Genomic DNA, 23,354 nt, shown 5'->3' with positions numbered 1-23,354 from the left:
ATATATATATATATATATATATATTTGTATATACATACATCATCATGCATACCATCCCGCCACACTCAACTTATGTGCATTCCCTACACGCACAAGGCAATATCATCATCATGTGGACTCCCTACTCGCACATTTCAATATCATCATCATGTGCACTCCCTACTCGCACATTTCAATATCATCACACGCACTCCAACCCACATCATTAACGGCATGTGCTTTCCCACACCACACACGCACGGTCATACTTATTACACAATATTATCATCATCATGTGCACTCCCTACTCGCACATTTTAATATCATCACATGCACTCCCACCCACATCATTAACGGCATGTGCTCTCCCACACCACACACGCACAGTCATACTTATTACACGATATTATCTATTAAGGCACAACACATATGTATGTATACCAATGAAATAAAGGAGTACGTGGACTCATCACAGTCACATTTCACAATGCAAAACATTTCATTAAAAGCTTGTTCCCATATACATTTTAAAGAAAAAGACAATTAAAACCTTTCAAGCAATTCACTCAAACATTTACACATTTACCCCAAATCATTTTAATACAAGTTCACTCACCAATCTTTGTTGATGTTTTGGTGGGCTCTAACTTTGACTTATGTTCCGAATGGAGGTGTGGGGTTTCGTTGGAACCTATCACATGCAAAAACATCGCCATCAACCCAACTTGGCATTAATACCATTCCAAAAGCTATTTCCTAAATCAAGTTCTACTAGGCATCCCTAACTAGCTTCCAACTACTATTAAATGGCTATTATTTGCACTACTCTAGTCACACTAAAATTGAATAAACAACCTCAACAATAAAACACTCACAAATCTAATTACTAGGCATTCTTAACACTTAAAAATTAACTTTACTTCATTACTCACCTTTGTAGCTTTGTAAGTAAATTCCTTTCCAAGAATTTTCAAACTATTATAGAAGCTCTCTCTTTTTCTCTCTCTAGAACACCTAGCTAGTGAGAGAAAGCATGGGAGTAAGACTTTTTAAGGGTTTTAAGATGAGAGAATGAAAGAGCATGAAAACCCTATAACAAGGTGTGTAAAAGCATGAAATTTAAGGTTAGTTTGAGAGAATGATGGAAGCTTTGAGAGAAGCTTTCATGGAGGATGAAAGAAATGTGAGATGGGAGGAAGAAGAAGAAGACGCTGCTGGAAAAATGAAGAAGCTGTTGGAGGAATGAGATATTTATGCTTAAGTTTATCCAAGTTTCATACAATTTACTAAAGTGCCCTCAACAAGGTGACTTTGTCTTCTTCCTATCCTTTGTACAACCTTTGTACTCTTTTGACATTGAGACAAAGTCCATAATAGTCTAAAAATGCTTGGGTTCACGAAAACGTAAAAATTTAGACCCAAAATGTAAAATGACCATTTTACCCTTACTATGGAAATTATCAGTGTTTCTATCTTTGTTTTTATTTTACCATTATTCATTCATTCCTTAGGCTTACTTAGACCTTAATAACATTAGAAAACTACTTCCAAAAGCTCACCATGAGAAATGATGAAATTACCTTTGGTTCGTGTTATTGCATCTACTTTTAGTTACGAGTCATGAAGGTTGAGGCTTCACAATACGATGGTATTAGGTATCAAATAAATCCATCTACAGCCTATGACATGAGAATTTGAAGGCCTAAGCACAATGCTCCAAGTCTTATTATTCTGCAAAGATTTTAGTTCAACTGTCATTGCAAATTTCCAATGTGAATGGTTCGCAGCTTAATAGTAAGTATGAGGTTCATATATATTAGATAATGATGTGGTGAAGATTTTATGTGTAGGTGAAAGATACTCAGTTGATAAGTGTTTTGTGATTGGGTGAGTTGTGACAGTGTTTGACTGTGAGGGCATATCAACAAGATAAGCATCCAAGTACTTTGGGGCATGCCTAGTTCTTGTACTCTTTCCAATTGGTAAGTCAGTAGATGCATTTTCTGAATTTTGGTTATTTTGACTATCATATGCATCATTTTCATTGATAGCTGTAATAAACAGATTAGCAAGGCTAGGTGAATTTGGTGATGAATCACTTAAACTTGAGGTTTCAGGTATTTCTGAAGCTAAAATAGGTTGATTTTGACTTGACTCAGTAGGTGTGAGTGTTGGTGCAAAAGGGGGTTTTTATACAGTATTCAAGAATAGACAAAATTGACTTCAAAGTGAGCCTTTCAAAAGGCGTTATCTTCAAGACTTATTTCGTCCCCACCACTCGGTATACAAAGGGGAATAATGCGAATAGTCTCAAAGATACAATAAAACCAACGTCTAACTTTCATATTGCATTTACGAAGTAGACCGCTAGATACACCCGAGAGTTTGCAAAGTTGTTTGGCCTTATAGCCTACTTTCTGCAACAAGTAGATTATAAGGAATTCAGAATATCTTGTAGACGATGGGAACTTAAGTGTTTATGTTATTAGAACACACCATTTATCCTGCTCTTGACTTTTCAACTCTTGTCTTGTTTCTGAATCATTTTGTGTGTCAAAATAGTTGGCAACAAGCCTTTTATATAGGCTTTCAAGTGTCTCTTCTTCAAGGACACAACCCTTTCAAAAAGACACCTCTTTGTCTAAAAGGCATCTTTACATTTTTGCCAATACAACTTTTAGATATAGTTATTGTTTCAATAGTCATCTTATGAATAGATAACTATTCATCCCATAAATTATAACCTTTCAGTTATAACTTGAAACAATAACTTTTCACTTTAACTGTTGAGCAATGGTGTCTTTTCAACATGTCTCATAACTTTTGGATGTCATTTTTCAAGAGACATAACTATTCACATGAAAACATGTTTATATTTAATAGACATAGTATGTCACTTTTCATGACATAACTTTTGAGCTAATGATAGCTTTTCATCATGTGAAATAACCTTTAATTTTGAAAAAACACCAACAATCTCCCACCATTTTCAAAATTTCCAAACACCAACAACTTTGAGAATCTTGTGCATAAATGAAGGTATCTCACAGATTTGAACCTTCACTTAATGAGTGTGGTTGGTTCTAGTTTGAATTGAGTGGTTGACCAAGCATTGAACCATCAATTCTTCATTGACTAGTCGGGCCACTAAACACACACAAACTGCCTTGCTCACATTGTATTTAGTTTTACCAACACGTTTATGGCCTTGTGTTTTGTGTCCATTCATGAGTGTTGTCAGAGTCCAGCCTTTAACTCCTAGAAACGGCCACACTTCCATTCATGTAGGTAGCCCTTATCGAAAGTACCCCGTAATTATAGTACTTCAACATATACATGTTATGGGTCTATTAAGAACTTTCGTTCAGCCTTACCTTACACATTACGGGAACCAAGCACTATACACCTTGGGATGAAAAATATAATTTAGTGTTTGCAATCACCATGTGGTAGAATGGTCAGTACCCGAGACTTGCAGGTCGGCCACAAGCGTCAAGGTGATCTCTCACCAATGGCGATTTAATTAATAGGCTTGAGACCCATCCCTCTTGAGGTCTTTATAACTAGGTCCCTTTTCAGACCTTTAGTAAATAGATCCGCTAAATTTTCACCAGACCTCACATAACTTATAGTGACTATACCATCACTAATTTTTTGCCTTACAATGCTATGTCGAAGTCCAATATATTGACTCTTCGATTGTAAGCTTGATTATATGCCTTTGATACAGTTGCTTCATTGTCGCAATGTATCAAGATTGGTGTCATTGGCTTAGGCCACAACAGAATTTCATAGAGTAAATCTCTCAGCCATTCCGTTTCTTAGGTGGCAAATGCTAAGGTTATAAATTCAGCCGCCATGGTGGAGTCTGCTTAACAAGATTGTTTCTTAGAGCCCCAAGAAATAGCACCCCTACTAATTATAAAAATCCATCCAGTCGTGGATGTGTAATCCGTTCTATTTGAGTTCCAACTTGCATCTGTATACCTTTTTGATACCGAAGGAAAACCTAAATAGCAGATGCCATAATTCTTTGTACTCTTTAAATACCTTAGAACTCTATGAACAACATAGTAATGCTTTTTACTCGAATTACTTGTAAATCGACTTAGCATCCCAACCGTAAAAGCAATATCCAGCCTTGTACAGACCATTACATACATAAAGCATCCAATCACCTTTGCATATTCATTTTGTGCTATTGGCTTGTCTTCGTTGGGTATTAGCCTTTGATTAGAATTATAAGATGTAGTCATTGGCAAACAATTTGACTTGCCATGCTTCATTACAATCTTTTCGATGTAATGAGATTAAGACAATGTTAGGCCATTATTGTCTCTCATTATTCTTATACCAAGAATAACATCCACCATACCCATATCTTTCATGTCAAAATTCTTTGGCAAGAACCTTTTTGTGTCCTTCACTTGTTCCAAATCGGTACCAAATATTAACATGTCATCCACATATAAACAAATGATGACACCTCTACTGTTATGGAACTTACTATAGACATATTTGTCAGATTGATTGATCTTGTAGCCATTAGCTAGCACAATCTCATCAAACTTTTAATGCCATTGTTTAGGCATTTGTTTTAATCCATACAAAGACTTTACAAGCTTACACACTTTCCTTTCTTGACCAGGAAAGACAAACCCTTCAAGTTGTTCCATATACACCTCTTCATCTAATTCATCATTTAGGAATGTTGTTTTAACATCCATTTGGTGAATTACCATCTTATATATAAATGTAAGTGCCATAAGCACTCCAATTATAACTATTCTTACTACTTGTGCATATGTATCAAAATAATCAACACCTTCATTTTGTTTAAAGCATTTTGCCACTAGCCTTGCTTTAAACTTTTCTACGGTTCTATCAACTTTCATTTTCTTTATGAAAATCCACTTACAGCCTATTGGCTTGGAACCTAGTGGAAGGTTTACCAATTTTCATGTTTTGTTTCCCATTATTGAGTCCATCTCATCTTGTGTTGCTTCTCTCCAAAATGAAGCATCTCGAGACTTTATTGCCTCCTCATAAGTTTGAGGATTACCTTCACCTTCTACATTAAAGTAGTAAGGTAGATATTCACATGTTTCCTCTCTTGTACCTTCTACTAAGTACATGAGGAAATTGGATTTATATGTCTTTACTTTTATAATTCTTTTACTTCTCTGAAGCTCGATAGTTTTTTAATCATTTTCTGAGAAACTATCCCTCTTTGTTACTTGTTCCTTGGGTCTTGGAATTGAATTGAACCTTGTTTCATCAAAGATAGCGTCCCTTGATTCTATGACCGTATTAACATAATATGAATCATTAGGCTCTATCACCATGAAACGATATGCTTTACTATGTTCAGCATATCCTATAAATATGCATTCAATTCCTTTTTCACCCAATTTCCTTTTCTTTGGCTCTGAAACTTTTACTATGGCTCGACATCCCCAAACTCTTAAATAATTAAGGCTTGGCTTTCGTCCTTTCCATAATTCATAAGGAGTAGTTTTACTCCTTTTGTTTGAGATTCTATTTAGTATATGGCAAGCCATTAATAAGGCTTCGCCCCAAAATCCTTTTCCCAAACCTGAATTAGAAAGCAAAGCATTAACCATTTTCGTAAAAACTCGATTCTTACGTTCCGCTACACCATTTTGTTTCTGTGTGTATGGAGCGGTAGTCTCGTGAATAATACCATTGGACTCAAAATACTTGAGATCATAATATTCACCTCCTCTATCACCTCGTAAACATTTAATAAGCAATTCACAACACAATTCAACTTCTCTTTTATAAATTCTAAATTTCTCCATTGCTTCATCTTTAATATGCAATAAGTAAACATAGCAATATCTAGAGAAATCATCAATAAATGTTACGAAGTATTTCTTTCCACCGATAGAAGGAGTACTATGCATGTCACAAACATCAGAATGTATTAATTCAAGTAATTTGGTGTTTCTTTCTGCCTTAGGAAATGAGTTTCTTGTGATTTTAGTGACCATGCATGTCTTGCACATATTATTATTTTCATCAATGTTGGGTATTAATTCCAATTTAGCATATCATGCATTCTTCTATTATGAACATGACCTAGTCTATTATGCCATAGATTAGTTAGAATTGCTTTACTATCATGAACATTAAACGAGGCATCAATATAAATAGAACTAGTAATATTCTTATTGACATTAAGCTTGCACATGTTTTCACAATAGTATCCACTTCCCACATAATGTCCATCTTTTGTAAAGATGAACTTATCCACTTCAAATATTAATTTGAAGCTATACTTATTCAACAAGCCACCTGACGTAAGGTTCTTTCTAACTTCTAGAACATAATAGACATTATTTAATACAAGTATCTTTCCAGAAGTAAACATAAGTTCCATGGTGCCTTTTCCTTTTACTTGTGTACTGAAGGAATTTCCCATGTATAGCATGTTTCCATCATTAACTTATTCCAAAGTCTTGAAAAAGCTTTTGTTGTTGCATACATAATTAGTTGCACTAGTGTCAATCCACCATGCTCCATCATCTTGGAGAAGATTGACCTCAGAAACCATAGCCACAAATTTGTTATTGTTCACACCTTGTGTCTTGTTTCTCAAAAGTCTACATTCTACCTTAAAGTGACCAAGTTTGTTACAATGGTAACATGGCTTTTTTTTGTTCTTTTTGAACTTATGACTTTTGTCATTCATACCCACAGAATGTTTTCTTTTGTTGCGTAAGACCGACTTGTTTAATGATTTGTGTTCCATCACATGGACCTTTGAAGTCTCAAGATTCTTTTCATTAGAATCTTTTTCATCTTGCTTGACTTCTTCTTGCTTACGATAATCTTCTTCTATTCGAAGATGATTACCAAGGTCCTCAAGAGACATATCATCGTTTTTATGTTTTAGGAATTTCTTTGTGTCTCTCAATGAAAGGGGAAGTTTATCAATTATTGAAGATACCACAATAGCTTCATCCATTTTAAGACCATATTGCTTAAAGCTATTGAGAATGCGTTCAAGCTCATGTAATTGTTCCATAACAGAATGATTATCAACCATTTTATAGTTATTGAAATGACTAACCAGGAATTTTTCGCTGCTTGCATCTTCCGTCATGTATCTTGCTTCCAACTTGTCCCAAAGTTGCTTTGCACTAGCTTCGTTCTAGTACACATTGAATAATGCATCCGACATTCCATTAAGAATGTGTCCCATGCAACTATAGTCATCATTATCCCATTTCTACCTCGAACAAGTTCTTTCCACAAATTATCCACCATCTTCCTCACTTGGTCGTGGTGTATCTAGAACATAAGCAACTTTAAGAGTTGTGAGGAGGAAACACATCTTTTTCTACCATCGAATGAAGTCTCCTCCATCAAAGCGATCTAACTTGACAATGTTGGTAGCCATTTTTTTGAGTGAAGCCATTTTGAATACCACAAAAATAAGTCTTAAAACTATTGGTGCAAAAGAAAGTTTTTATACGGTATTCAAGAATAGGCAAAATTGACTTCAAAGCGAGCCTTTCAATAGGCACTATCTTTAAGACTTATTTCACCTCCACTACTCGGTATGCAAAGGAGAATAATGCAAATGGTCTCAAGGATACAATGAAGCCAACGTCTAACTTTCGTATTGCACTTACGAAGTAGACCGCTAGATACACTCGAGGGTTTGTAAAGTTGTTTGGCCTTACAGCCTACTTTCTACAACAAGTAGATTATGAGGAATTCGGAATATCTTGTAGATGATAGGAACTTAAGTGTTTATGTTATTAGAACACAACACTTATCCTGTTCTTGACTTTTCTGCTCTTGTCTTGTTTCTGAATTATTTTGTGTGTCAAAATGGTTGGCAACAAGCCCTTTATATAGGCTTTCAAGTGTCTCTTCTTCAAGGACACAACCTTTTCATAAAGACACCTATTTGTCTAAAAGGCATCTTTACATTTTTGACAACACAACTTTTAGATATAGTTATTGTTTCAATAGTCATATTATGAATAGATAAATATTCATCCCATAAATTATAACCTTTGAGTTATAATTTGAAATAATAACTTTTCACTTTAACTTTTGAGCAATGGTGTCATTTCAACATGTCTCATAACTTTTGGATGTTATTTTTCAAGAGACATAACTATTCACATGAAAACATGTCTATATGTAATAGACACATTATGTAACTTTTTGTGACATAACTTTTGAGCTAATGATAGCTTTTCATCATGTGAAATAACCTTTAATTTTGAAAAAACACCAATAGTGAGTTCATGGGATGGATAATTTTGAAAATTGATATCAAGATCATTAACATATCTAGCATGCACTTTAGGTGTTTGATAAAATGGGTTTGTTAGTGTGTCACACTGTTCATGTTGAAATGGAAATGTTAATTCATGAAAGACTACATTTCTTGAAATCAGAACTCTTTGTGCACAAAGATCATATACTTTATAGCCCTTAACATTACTAAGATATCCTAAAAACACACATTTTATGGCTCTTTTATCCAATTTCTTTTTGTTTTGTGACAGTGTAGACACATAGCACAGACTTTCAAACACTCTTAAATGGTCATAAGAAGTTAGCTTCCCATATAAGAACTCAAATGGGGATTTGTTTTGCAGTAATTTGGTAGGTACTCTGTTAATGATATGCATTGCTGTTAAAACTACATCCCCCTAAAAATGCGTAGGAACATTAGACTGAAGCATTAGGGTCTTAGCTACCATCAGAATATATTGATGCTTTCTTTCAACAATTCCATTTTGTTAAGAAGTTTCAACACATGACAAATGATATATGATTCCAATTTTGTAAAAAAAACTCTATCATCCTTAGTTTTAGTGCATTATCTGACCTGATACATTTGATTAAAGAACCATATTGCCTTTAAACATAGTTATTGAAAGAAGGAAGTATTGATAGAACATCTGACTTGCTTCTCATAAGAAAAATCCATGTAAAATGTCTGAAGTCATCCACTATAGTGAGAAAGAATCTTTGATTAGATAATGTTGGTGTCTTATATAGACCCCAAACATCCACATGTATTAATTCAAAAGTTGTTTTCGTGTTTTGAATATGCATAGGAAAGGGAAGTTTTCTCTGCTTTGCAAGTGGATAAATTTCACAAATCAAATCATCTGAAAACTCAATGACTAGAAATTGTTTTTGCATAACATTCATTCTTTCCAAAGGCATATATCTTAGTTTAAAATGCAAAAGGTCAAAACATTTGTTCTTTGCTTTACAAGCTTTAACGGAAAAAGCAAAAAGAAAATTTGATAAGCTTGTTAAAAAGAAACTTAGAGAGATCTTGATCATCTGAATTTTGTTGCATCAAGTACATCTTGAGAAGACCCTAGCAACCCCAATCATCGTCTATGAAAGTATGTTCTGAATAACACAATGCATATCAATAAAGAAAATAGAGGTTTTCTTATTTTTGGTAAGCTGACCTATTGAAATAAGATTATATTTGAACTTAGGTACACAGAGGACATTCTCAAGGATTAGTTTGTACCTAGATTGATGATTCCTATATGAAAAACTACTACCCTTTTATTATTAAGCAACTGCACATTGCAATCTTTGACTAGTTTAGCATAAATAAAGTTCTTAAGGGAATAGGACACATGATTAGTGGCACCAGAGTCTAAAATCTAATGAGTTTGTCTAATCACATCAACATTTGAATTTCCAAGAGTAGAAGCTAAGTTATTGAATGTATTAAAACAAAGATTACCTGAGATAATACCTACAAAGGCTGAGCTGACAAATGAGCAGTTTGCCTGCTGAGTATTTTGTTAAGAAACCTTACCATCAGTGCTGCATATACCATTTTTATTCAAGAGCTCCATTAGCTTGTTGACCTGTTGTTTTATGATAGATAATTGAGACATAGAGCCTGTTGCTGCCATCTCTTCTTCATGTTCTAGTTAGCTGTCATCTGTCAAGTCATTTGCTGTTGCTACATTGTTCACAATTGCCTTATCCTTCTTGAGACTTGGTTTCTTTTTGTGAACTTAAAGTTTTCTGAAAATCCAATAAGTTTGTAACATTTATCTTTTATATGTCCCTTCTTCCCACAGTGATTACACGATATGTCCCTTCTCATTTTCTTCTTGATATTTACAGCAACCATCATAGCAAAAGATTCAAGGATTGGTTGTGCTTGAATTAGCAGATTCCTTTGTGTCTTCTCTCTTAGAACTAAGCTATACACTTTGTCTAGAGTTAGGATAGGATCCATCATGACAATTTGAGACCTAACAGCTGAAAAAGATTCACTGAGTCTATTTAGAAATCTAAAGCCCATGTCTCTTTTATATTGATCAGTGTATTTCTTGAAACAGTTGAGATCACATCTTCCACATTGGCAATGTGGTAGAGGCTTGTAACTTCTCAATTCTTCCCAAACTCCCTTCAACTCAATAAAATTTGCATCCATTGTTTTTGTGTCTTGACTGATGTTTCCCAATATATATTGTAAGTTACAGACCCTTGTGTCATCAGGTTGGGCAAAATTCTGCCTTAAAGTACTCCATATTTCAGCTGTTGAGTCCATAAAGAAAATGGTTGAGGCTATTGGTTGTGTAATTGAATCAAGCAACCAAGCTACCAGTAAATTGTTATAACGGGTCTAATATAGGTAAAAAAGATCTATAACCTGAGGTGTAGGTATGGAACCATTTAGGAAACCAATTTTGTTCCTAATGGACATTGTCATCAAGAAAGAACTATTCCATGCTATGTAATTGTTGCTAGCAAATTTGGGGGTACTCACCACTAAACTAGGACTATTAATGTGATGTAGGTAATAAGGGGACTGAGGATCTACTATAGGTGAGATTTGGGTGATTTGAGTATTGATTTGTGCACTGGTCTGTGTACCAAACTGAGTTCTAGATTTTATGTTCTCAGCCATAATTTCTCAAATGATAATAGAATACTCTTAAGAACTAAACACTGAAGAGTAAATTTTACTAAAAGGATTAGATGAACCTAAGTGATGATGCAGTAACAAGAAGACTAAACACAGGTACTGAATAGGTAATAAATCTGTCCTTTGTTGATGAAATAGTCTTTTTGCTACTATAAAATCATACAGACCGCCAACTAAATTCCAAGCTGCTCTAATACCATGTCAAGAAATGAGCAGACCAATAGAACAAGACAGCGCAACCTTGAGAAAATTTCTCAGGGTTTTTCTATCAATTCAATGCTTAATGAGCTGAAATATATATATAGTGTTTAAACAATAAAGTAAAGAAAAAAAGGCTTAACAATCACTTTCAACAAACTTAACAGAAAATTAAAAAAAGGTTAATAAATCTCTTTAGTGAAACGATGCGTTTCCAGCTTCATATGCTTTACATCCTCTTTTATTTAAACAGTGAGTTTCACTTGTCTTCTTTTATTCTCTAGTTTTTCATTCTTCATCCACAACCAGAGTGTTCTTATTTTGCCATTTAGTGAAGAAGGCTTAGGATTGAGTTTATCCCTTGTGATTTTCCTAACAATTAATTAAATATTTTTTTGAAAAATTATGATTTTGAATTATATATATAATTGAAACTAACCTCTTTTATCCCATAAACACAACTACTCTTATTCTAATATTGGAACTTAAAATCTCTAATATATTGACAAAATAATTGATGCATGAAAATTAACAACCAGAAACATGAGGGAGACGTCACCACTTACCTAAAGATAAGTTTCTTGCTCCTTATGTCATTCACACATCTTGGATCTCAATCATATCTATCCATTACTCTTTCCATTTTTTTGGTAAATTTTTTTATGTCCTAAAATTTTGTTAAAGGCTCTCATCTTTTTTTTAACATTTCTTTTTTAAAATTATTTGCTATGATTTTTTTTACTTTTTAGTATTAAAAATCATGGTACATCAATTTTCATAAAAAAATATAATCATTTCAAAAATTTTTTCTCAAGTTTTGTAAAAGTCAAATAGGGCAAATAATGTTGATGTTAAACATAAAAGTAGGAAAAAGAGGCTTTTCAAACTTTAAGTTTCTAATTTTTATTTATTAAATATTTTTATAAAATAAAATATTAAAAAAATGGAGAAATATGTGCCATTCTTAGTAGTTGAATATAAAAGACCTGAAATCCTTTTTCAATATGGATAATTTAACACAACATCCCTTGTATAAATTTACTCCAAGTCAAGCCCCAAGTACAGGAAACCAAAGAGTGCCTACAGGACTGAAGCATTTGTTTGAGCCAACCTGAAGAGAGACAGACGAAATGGAAGAGACAGATCCCAAGATAGCCAACAATGCTCACGTTTTAATCCTCCCTTACACTGCCCAAGGTCACATCAATCCCATGCTCCAATTCGCTAAACGCTTAGTCTCCAAAGGTCTCAAAGCCACGTTGGTAACATCCACCTTCATCTCCAAGTCCATGCTTGTTGACCCCAACACCCCTATTGATATCCAATCAATATCGGACGGCTTCGACGAAGGCGGCTTTGCCCAAGCAGAGAGCAGTGAAGACTACCTGACAACATTTCAGAAAGTAGGCTCACCAAGTTTAGCAACTTTAATGAAGAAACTTGGCGAAATTGGTCGCCCTGTTCATGCCCTCATCTATGATCCATTCTTGCCTTGGGCGCTTGACGTAGCCAAGCAGTTTGGGGTGGCTGGGGTGGCATTTTTTACGCAGTCTTGCGCTGTCAACTCCATATATTACCATGTTCACAAGGGCCTTCTTCAGCTTCCTCTCTCAGTGTCTAATGTTTCTCTTCCAGGATTGCCTGAACTTAATGTTTCCGAATTGCCTTCTTACGTATCTCTTTATGGATCTTACCCCGCTTTCTTTGATATGGTCGTGAATCAGTTCTCCAACCTTGACCTAGTCGATTGGGTTCTCTTCGACAACTTTTACGAGTTGGAGACACAGGTTAATTAATTGCTTAATGTCACCAACACATTAATATATTGTCTTGCTAGCTCATGAATGTATTAATTGACTTCTTTTGATCTTCTTGTTTTCTTTCTCCCTTAAAAGGTTGTGGATTGGATGTCAAAACTTTGGAAGCTGGGGACCATAGGACCAACTCTCCCATCCATGTACTTGGATAAAAGAATTGAAGATGACAAAGACTATGGAGTAAATCTGTTCAAGCCGGACACTGGCACTTGCATGAGTTGGCTGAATGGGAAGCCAAAGGGTTCTGTTGTTTATGCGTCATTTGGGAGCATGGCAGAAGTAGATGTTGAACAAATGAGGGAGATAGCTTGGGGTTTGAAAGGAAGCAGCTGCTACTTCTTGTGGGTGGTAAGGGAATCGGAGGAAGCCAAGCTACCAACCAAGTTCATGGAGGAGACATCAGAGAAGGGTTTGGTGGTGCGGTGGTGCTCCCAATTGGAGGTGCTATCACACGAGTCTGTGGGGTGTTTCCTTACGCATTGCGGCTTAAATTCTGTTATGGAAGCCATGTGTTTGGGAATTCCAATGGTGACACTGCCTCAATGGACAGACCAAATCACCAATGCAAAGTTTGTGGAGGATATATGGGAGGTTGGAATAAAAGCTCAGCCTGACGAGAAAGGCATTGTGAAAAGCCAGGCTATTGAACTGTCCGTAAAGGAAATAATGGAGGGAGAAAAGGGCAAAGAGATTAAGAAGAATGCAAACAAGTGGAAGAATTTGGCTAGAGAGGCAATTGATGAAGGTGGGAGCTCAGATAAGCACATTAATCAATTTGTAGCTGACCTATTTGCTAAATAATAGTGTTGCTCCAATGGACCTAGTGTCTCAATTTCATCTCACGAGGCAACAAGATGTGTAGAAGGAAGCCTGAATAATGAGAACAATCTCACTTAGGGACGTCTGAGCTGTACTATCTATGTATTTCAGTGTAACCTTACAACTAAAGCAGTACTTATTTTATGTCAATTAAACAAATGGGGTATCTCTTAACATTTTTGGTAAATGAATGGCTCCCCTCTCCAAAAAGATGGAGGAATTTTAAAAGGGATAAATAGGAGATGAAGTAGCCCTTGTATCATATTTTCATTTAGTTCCTCAACGGAAAAATGTTTAGATAGCAAGATTTGTTCCAGCTCCCACCTTTTTTACCAACTCTCCTCACTAAATTTCTATCTTCTTAACTAAAAAACTATAACTTGATCAATTATTGGTACGAATGAATCCTTGTAACCAGTTTCATGGGCAAGACTGCGCGCCTGCAATTGATGTATAATCCTAATTTTTCTTGAGATAGAATGGAATTAATTAGATTCTTATATACTATATATAAAATTCTGTAATGGGTTTATAACAAACATTTGTTTTTTTTTCCTTTGAGTATGTAGTTTCATTAAATTATGTATCAGAAAATTGAAACAAAGTCAAGTTTATAACAAAACTAGACAGATAAAAATAAATTTACCAATATTTCAATTAAAAAAAATCGTTTGAGCACTTGACAAAACAAAATAAACTAAAAAATCATTAACCACATGCACCCAAACGTTTGTTATTAACACTTTGTTTTGACATTTTTACGTTTTGTTTGTTTTTCAGCGACGAGGGCGACAAGCCTCCCAATAACTCCAATTATGGTTTCAGTTTTTTTATGTTAATGTTAATTACAATAAGATGAGCCGCCTCAGGAATTCGTACGCAGGACAAGCATCGGTTGCCGGCTCTAAGACGTTGCTAGAAATGATCCATATTTAAATTTCCATGTCCGCAATCATCTGTTTAATATATCAAAACTTGAAAAGACTTTGATGATGAATTCTCATTATTATTATTATAGCTTTTTTGTTCCTTTTCGTGTACGTCAAATTACATGGATTTTGATTTAGGAAATGGATGCACCACTTTCCTGATTCATTCCACAGAGCCGACTCTTTAATCTTAATTTATTGCAACCTAACGCATGCTTAGTTTCCTAAATGCAACAGCATTTTCCCCTTGAATTCTCCTTATTCCATTTCTCTCCCGAGTGTTGTTTAATGAAGTCAAATTTCACTAAGCCAAGACGCAGACATATTACCATAAGAAATGTTTATGAATCGGCTCGTGGTTTTTTCTTTAAACCTTGAGTTTTAGTTTCGCCTGACTTGTCATTTAATTATTATTTTTTTAATCTTGAAAATTTTCAAAAGGTCCAATTACTCTATTAAATTTTATTAATAAAGTAAAAAAATAAAACATACATTTGGAAAGGGATGTATACCTTACCTCCAAAATTACATGAAATACTGAAAAAAGAATGCTTAATAAGGATATTACTTTCTTTACATGTTTAAGAGCATAACAGATAAATAATATAATTACCCCTCTTACATGAGTCTAGGAAAAAAAATTACAAAAATAAATAAAAAGTACTATTCCTTTTCATTTATTTAACCCTAACATATGGTAAGTTAATTTTATCTAAATGTAGAATACCTTGTAATTCTTTTCAAGCTTGAGAGACAACTTGAAGTTGTTGATGTGAATACACAAGATTAGATAAATAATCCGCTACTTGGTTTCTTTCCGGATGAATGTGAGAAATCTTATAATAAATTATTTGCAAACACTTCCTTATAGAGGCTAGCAAATAGCGTATATCATGTGATCCTTAACTACCTTTTTGTACAAGCTACACCACTACTAAAGCATCCATCTCAATCCACACTTTAGAAACATTATATTGTTGACACAAGAGAAGATCTCTATGTAAGACTAAGAGAATTATTAGGTCTAAGGTTTTTAAAACACGTAAAAATAAGTGTACTTGTATAATCACGCAATACCCCCCTCCAGATGCACTCTGAAAGTTATCCTTGGAGCTTCCATCAACAGTTAATTTGAGTTCACTTGTCAATGATTTGTGCCAACTAATAATTTTAGGTTGCTTTTTTGAAATATCGATTCTCCATAATTGTGCTATCTGAGTATCTCCTTTCTATGGCCTCGGTTTCAACAAATTACCTTGATGAAGTTGCATTATTAATTTCAAAACACACCACACAATCTAGTTATCATACATTCCAAGGTCTCTATGTTTTGTATCATTACGTTCTACCCATGAGAATCAACAAATAAATAATGACACTAATATTCGGATATAAGCCTTGTCGAACAAAGTCTCCTAAACATATCTATGCCTAGATAACTTGCATAATATTCTGAGGATTAATAATATAGATTTGAAATAATTTTGTAAAATAATTCCAAACCTGTTTAGCAATTAAATTATCCCAAAGAACATGTATGAGGGGTTCCTCAAAATTACAACATAAACATTTAAAGACCAATTGAATGCTTTTAGATTTGATTCGCAAGTCCACCAAGATCCAATTATGCACCACTCTCCATTAAGAAAAGGATACTAATAGCGGTATACTTTGATGCCATATAAACTTATAAAGATGATGTGAAGGGTGATGCTGTCAAATTAATTCTCACAAGCTCCTGGTGGTAAATTCACCATTAGAAATGAGATCCCAATAAGCAACATCTTCACTAAATAATAAAATATTATCTTTGTTAGTGTTTCAAAAATAAAAATATATTATTTATTAATAAAATAATATAAACATAATCAATTTGATCGAATTTGGATCTTAAAATCTATATACTCAACCACGGTTTTAATCGAGTGAGGATCACGAGTTTGGGCAAACGCCAACTTAAATACCTCTAATTATGCTTAATCTAAATTGAATTATTTTATTAGACCTAAAAAGTTTGGCATGCTAATTAGCAAGTCAAGTATTGAATTATTTTTTTAATATTGTTAATATTTTAAAAATAAAAATAGATTATTTATTAATCGACCTATTGATTTTTTTTGTCTTTGTAAATTATGATATATATGTAGAGTATTGGACGCTTGGGATTGTGACGGCTAAAATTAGATAACATTGCATTCAGTATTGACATCGAACGTATCTTTATAAAATTTGGATGCATAAAATAAGAATAAAATGTTTAAACCGCTTTGTAATGTTAATAAACAGGAGCTGGGCATGCCAACTATTAAGTCCATCTGAGCTCCGGCATATTCCTACGGAGATTGCTTATCTTCTTTCTCACCACTCCATTCCATCCTCCATTAGGAAAGAGTACCGTCCGTGTTCGAATCCTTCATCTGGCGTTCCAAACACACCCTATGCGAATTGCAACAACCCATTCCGTACCAAAATACAAACAAATAAAACAGGGATTTACATACAAAAACAAAGTGCATATATTAGAGGATTAAAATATCTTCTTGTACACCAGATTAAAATTAACAAGGCAATTTTTTTTTTCTTTTTTCTTGTTTCTTTTTAATACTAAATCCATTCATACACTGCAACATGGAAGGAACTCAAGGGTTAAGGCTAACAGCTAATGTGAGAGGATCGCAGTCACCTTTTAGCCATGTTTGGAAATTAGTGAAGATACGGAGCCTGATACTGGTAGCCATTTCCAAAGTAGTTGCCATGACTAGGAGAGAAGTTGTAGGTGGCAGAACCAAGAAGAGAGGGGCCGTGGTTGTCAGCAGGTCCAGTGTAAACATAGGGTCTGTCATACACGTACTGCGGGTACCTATCTGTGACTCTAGGATAGAATGCTTTGTCTGCAGCTCCGTTAGTGACTCGGGGACCATATCCTGCACCATTGGCACGAGGTCTCTTGGGTTGAGGCTTTGCAGCTTCAGTTGCCCTCTTCTTGTCTGCCTTAGCCTTCTCCAACAGGAGGACCCGCTTCTGGAGCGGATCAATAGGGTATTGCTCCTCAAGGTTATGCTCCTCAATGCACTTGATCACAGCCTTAAGAGCAGTCAACTCTCGCTCATTAACCTCAGTCTAAAACAAAAGAATTAAAGCATTTCAGTCATTTTCCAAAATGCAGCAGGAAAAAAAATCATGAGCATGAATATTTGCAAATCAGTCTCATGCATTCAAGTTGCAAGAATAAATCTGCTTTGCGGGTGACATGTAAATAGATGCTAAACAATTTAACTTCCAAAGTAGTGTCAGGTTGCTGAGATCTATTGCAGTTGGATCTAACTAGCCAAATCATCCTAAATGATCAGACAAGACCCAAGAACGTTAGAATGGCTAGCTGGCCAGAAAGCTGGTCCAATCTACTTCAGACAAGACCTTGTGGGCACTGACAAAGATAAGTGCTTGTCCCTCAAACATATGGTTAAGGCCAGCCAGTATTAGGAAACACCAATCACCTTAAAGTAGTTGAGTAAAGAACACACCTGAGCAGAGGGTGAGGCATTTCCAGGCTTGACAGGTGAAGAAGCTTTTCTTGCCTCCTTCAAGTAGGATTTTAGTAAGGGTACAGGTGAGAACTGCTCTGTAAGCTCAAATGCAAAAGCCAGGTTAACTGCATCAATCTGCCTTCCATTATTCACCAGAACTTCAATTACACCTAAAATAAAAATAATAGAAAAGATAAATAAAAGAAAGTTAATAGAAAAGATAAATAAAAGAAAGAAAAGCATAAATTAACAAAACCAGTACAATGAAAGAAATGGTTGATTTCTAAAACTGTATTACCATATGTTGAACCCCTCACTTGTTGTTTCAAGAGCTTTAATACTACTTAAGGTAGGAAAAACAATATCATTTAACATTGATTCAGCTCATTCCAAACAACTGATACCAAAAGACACATGTCTAAAAGTGTCATTCAAAGGTCATTCATAATGCAGGATGGTCCACTCAACTCCAAAATAGCATTTAAACAAAGATATTTTTCAAAAAAACCTAAACCTAAAAGCATTTAGTTACTTTAGGAAGATGCCTATCAGTTTAAGAGTAAAGATGAGTTTTCATGGAGCCAATGGCTAGAGATCACCTTGATTAGGGAGAATAGGAAAAGGACTTACAAGACATGGTTAGTCATATCAGTTTTACTAAAATGGAATAAAATGTAAACCCATGGGGTTAAAAAAGACATATTCAAGCCAAATTTTCAAAATCATTGTTGTTTTTCGCAAAAACAAGTACATTATGTAAATGACTTGTAAAATGTTACTATGTGAGCTGATACCAACACAAACCTGGCATTTTTTCAGACAAACCAAGGGAACGGCAGAGATCAGCTGTTTGTCGACGACGAGAGACCATTGGTATCAGCCTTGAAAGTTCTTCCTCATTGAAATCAGAGGCAATACCGAAAGTAGAAAGGAGTTGCAGGAAAGCATGAGCTTCTAATGAGTTACCATTACTAGCATCAATGTCAAGAGCATCCAACTTTGGTTTCCATTCCTCAGCAATCGACTTTGCTTGCTCCTTAATATCTTCAGAGATTACAGCACAAACAGAAACCACATCCAGATTACTTAGCAAAAAGCTAAGACATTCCATCAACATGATACAGGTTCGCCTGAGACCCAATAGATTTGAATCTTTCTTTCCATCCACATTTGGCACTTCTGAAAGGTAAAATCCTTCCAAAGATTCCAGGACTAAGCAAGCTGGGCTTGCTGCAGCTTTCAATGCCCAAGGGATTTCCTCCTTTAGGGCAGCAAGGTTCTTTCGGTTATCTGATATAAACTTGTGCAGTCCTTCAGAGTCCATCTCTTCACATAGTTTTACCAGTTGGGGATAAGATTTCACCTCAAAATTTCCATTCTCAATAGAACTTTTGATGTCCTCCAAGTTACTTTCAGAAGCTACAGAATCAGGTGGTTTCTCCTCAACCGACAGTTCACCACTGTCTCCATCACAGCTGACATCAGCAGGCTCTTCAGATGATAACTTCCTATGCTTCTCTAGAGAATTAGTAATGGCAAAAACAGCAGCATCTCTCTTTTCTTGTAACCTCAACAATGAGGCTTGTTCCTTGGCTACAACAGCTGCTTCACGCTTTTGCAAAATCTCTCGAGCTTTCCTTGTTTTTGTCTCAAACTCTTTTTCTTGGTCTTCCAACTCATGGAAGCGTCTCTTCAAGGACTTCTCAAGCCCATGGAAATGTTCCTCAAGTTCTTTCCATTTCATATTAAGTGTTATAGCACGATGACTTTCAAGTTCAGCAAATGCTTTCTGAAGCTGCTGTATCTTAGAGGTAGTTGAGTCTACGAGTGTAGCAACTGACTGTGTATCTTCCATAGCAGAAAACCTGAAAGAGAAATGTCAGCAGGGATCAGATTCCCACTGCAGTACAAAAGACAGAATGCACAACCAAACAGATTTTTAAAGTACACAAACCTTTACTTAAAACCAAAGGGGAAAAATGAACAGAAAACATAAAATTAAGAAACTGAATATCATGGAAGGTAAAGTTCAACATAAATATACACATTTTTTCTTTCAAAGAATTGAATATTGTCTGTGAACAACAGTAAGAAGCTAGTAACCAAATACAGCAAAATAAACTGATGATATAATGGAGTAATGAAAGCAACAAAATTGGAGGACTTATATAGTTATTTACATAACTAGGGCAAAATATCACAACTTGACCACATGAATATCAAGAAAAAAACTCAGCAGCTATATTTAGAAGCCACTGCAAGAACCATCTATAGGTTCCTTAGTAGTCACTGAAAAGATATCTTACTTAGCAGCTGTCCAAGAAAACACTTTCTGTACAAGAGCACAAGCATTTTTTGCTTCTAGACACAGAAAACAAGTCACGACATTATACAATCTTTGTTCTCAGTTAACTATGAACTAATCCCATTAGAATGAATGATGATTGCACCAAGTGCATCAGCAGCCATATATAATAAATGTTGCGTGTAAAAAGAGGATCATTTACAACAAGTAGCTTCAGCAACAATCTAATTACAATAATTGGTGACAAATGATAATCAATGAGACAACTTCAAAAGACAAGGTGAAAACCAAGATGCAGGCACTAAGAAACTCTTCAAAGCATCTTAATTCCCAAAAGGATCAGATCACTCCTTAATGACACTTTCCACCACGATTGACATTTCCTTCCCACACTTTTCACAACAAGCAATGAAGTCAATGAAGACATGGCTACACATCATTCTAAACTTCCCAAATTTGCAGACCAAATAGACACTTAGAAACAGTGAGCATTTAATATTTCAGTATTTACAAAATGGAAAGAAAGAAAGAAAGAAAATACACAACTAGGAAGGATGGGGGATTGGGGAGAGATTCTGCTCCTTCAAATCAATCCATCTATTGTAAAAGTTGTACTTAGTCGCATTGCAGAATAAGGTTACTTCTGTCGCACCAATGCCAAAAATTTAAAGTAGTGAGGGACAATACTTCACTGTAAATCAGAAAAGGAGAAAAAAGGCCTCTCAAGCTATCATATTCAATCGTTTTCAATCATTCTCTCATACCCATCAAACCCTCAACCCCCACAAAACCACCATCACCACAAGTGACAAAATTACAGAGAGAATAAGTAGACAATATCACAAGATCCCTATAAGAATGTTACTGTTAACCCCTATATCAATAGAGATATAGCGCACATCAGGAAAGGTCAGTACAACAGCTAAGCAACCGAACAAAATTTCCCATTATAATTGCACTCGATTCATTTTCTAAAACAATTATAGCACTCTTAATTGAAAAGGAGAAAAATTGCAATAACATGCATCTGAATGCCTTCCACAGGCCAACCATCTAAATAGACACCCTCCAGTAGACCATTCTGCAATTTCCTATATACTATTTTAATTGGTTCTCAACCATTATACTCTTCCTTCATTAATCTCCATTAACTACTTCCAAAAACCAGCAAGTTTACCTTGAATCAGAACAAAAATTCCACCCTCTAAAGCGTCATGAAACAATAAAGGTTGCTTCATGAAAGAGACTTGTAGTACCCTCTCACAACAAGTACTTTCCAAAATAAAAATAATAGATAACAATGACCCAAGCTCCCTTTTGGAAGATAATGAGTTTCAGCAAACTAAAACTTTTTCCTAGCTTTCTCTATTTCCCAATTCAAAAAATGGCCTAACTTAATAAGGACCACTAAAAAGAAGTTTAGTTACATTAATAATAACCATAAAGATTAACAGCTTTCCAAATTTAATTACGATCATTATCACTCATAATTTCACCATTATTAAGTTTAAAGTAAGCATTCCTTTATTCCATAAATAGAAACAAACCACAATCTAAACCCTAGACCAAATGCTATATAAATAAGTCGTCAAGACCAAAAAGAAATTTGAGAGCTCCGGCTTATTTTGAAACCCTAGAAAACCCAAAAAGAACCCAGCACTTAAAAACAACAAAGGAAAAATCATAAACTTTTATAATTTTACAGTAAAGAAGTAGCTGCTCTCACCAGTGATTTTATAGGCTTCAAATTTACAGAAAGACGACGCCGACTCAGAGATCGTAAATACTACACCAACAAAAACACCAAACCCTAAAAAGAAAGAACACGATCAGAACAGTCCAATATTCAATTTTCACTGCACACTTTAAAAAAAGAACGAAATTTGGCAGTTTAAAAAGTAGGTTCGAAGTTTGAAAAGAAAAATTAAACAAATTTGAAGAAAAAAGGAGCATTTTTTCATAATTTTTTTTTTCAGGAAGGAAAAAAAAGGTAGAGAGAGAGTGCCGATCCGGAGAGAAGAGTGAAAACGAACCGAAAAGAAAGGAATAGCGACGGAAAGAAAAATTACCTGATTGATTCCAAGGGAAATGGAGTGACAAAGTGACCTAATTCGATGGAGATTCGAATTATCAATCCATTTTTACCTTTCGTGTTTTTTTTTTTTTTTTGAGAGAGAGAGAGAGAAGGGGGGTTGGTGTTTGGGAGAGTGGATATGTGTGGCTGCTACGACTCTTCAATCCCTAGAGAGAGAGAGAGAGAGAAGGAAAAGAGAGAAAAGTCTTGAGAGCTACAAGCTAGTGTTTTATTAAGCACAGCACAGCCATTTCTCTCTCTTTCTCTCTCGCTCGCTCTGCTTCTTTTTGCCTTTTTTTTTTTATGGAGCACTCTCGTTTTTGTTGTTTGACAGTGTACAATTGTGTCTGCGCTTCGTTGTAAAGTGGGTCTTAGCTGGTGGGGTGTTAATGAGCTTTAGGAGTGCTCTTAAAGTTGTGCCACGTTGGATTCAGACAAAGATTTTTGAGGCATGTTGGTGTTGGATTTTGGTCTCTGCACCAAACTGACCTTTGTCTGAATAACTTGAGCGGGCTGGGCTTGGCCCAACACCAAAATCATTACAAATTTTTTGTCAATATAGTCTAACAATTTTTTTGTCCTTTTTTTTTTTTACTCTTCCTTCCTTCATACAATTTTAAAAATTAAAAATGTAAACCACAAATAAAAAAATAGATAAAAAAGGATACCGATACTTTCTTTTTTGATTTGTTCACAAAACAAACAATTGGAATTATGTATTAATTGTTAATTTTAAATGA

The 23,354-nt window shown here is 34.9% G+C and overlaps 2 protein-coding genes across 3 annotated transcripts; one reads left to right on the top strand and one right to left on the bottom strand.

The window, feature by feature from the left end:
* Positions 12,274 to 13,761, top strand: LOC18612594 (UDP-glycosyltransferase 74G1). The gene is made up of 2 exons (XM_018117421.1): positions 12,274 to 12,930; positions 13,039 to 13,761. Exons 1-2 carry the CDS (start codon positions 12,274 to 12,276, stop codon positions 13,759 to 13,761), a joined length of 1,380 nt encoding a protein of 459 aa, XP_017972910.1.
* On the bottom strand, positions 17,201 to 22,890 carry LOC18612593 (FRIGIDA-like protein 3). 2 transcript variants are annotated; one of them, XM_018129070.1, is made up of 5 exons: positions 22,610 to 22,887; positions 22,267 to 22,350; positions 19,040 to 20,100; positions 18,233 to 18,405; positions 17,201 to 17,828 (listed from the first exon to the last, which is right to left on the bottom strand). In XM_018129070.1, exons 3-5 carry the CDS (start codon positions 20,088 to 20,090, stop codon positions 17,412 to 17,414), a joined length of 1,641 nt encoding a protein of 546 aa, XP_017984559.1. In that variant the 5' UTR covers positions 20,091 to 20,100; positions 22,267 to 22,350; positions 22,610 to 22,887; the 3' UTR covers positions 17,201 to 17,411. The 2 variants fall into 2 exon arrangements, with proteins under 2 accessions (XP_017984559.1, XP_007049533.2); XM_007049471.2 differs by lacking the exon at positions 22,267 to 22,350 and having other exon boundaries at positions 22,610 to 22,890.

This window comes from Theobroma cacao, chromosome 1, assembly GCF_000208745.1.
Source record: "Theobroma cacao cultivar B97-61/B2 chromosome 1, Criollo_cocoa_genome_V2, whole genome shotgun sequence".
Classification (NCBI taxonomy): Eukaryota; Viridiplantae; Streptophyta; class Magnoliopsida; order Malvales; family Malvaceae; genus Theobroma; species Theobroma cacao.
This window is presented reverse-complemented; position numbering and strand designations above follow the sequence as displayed.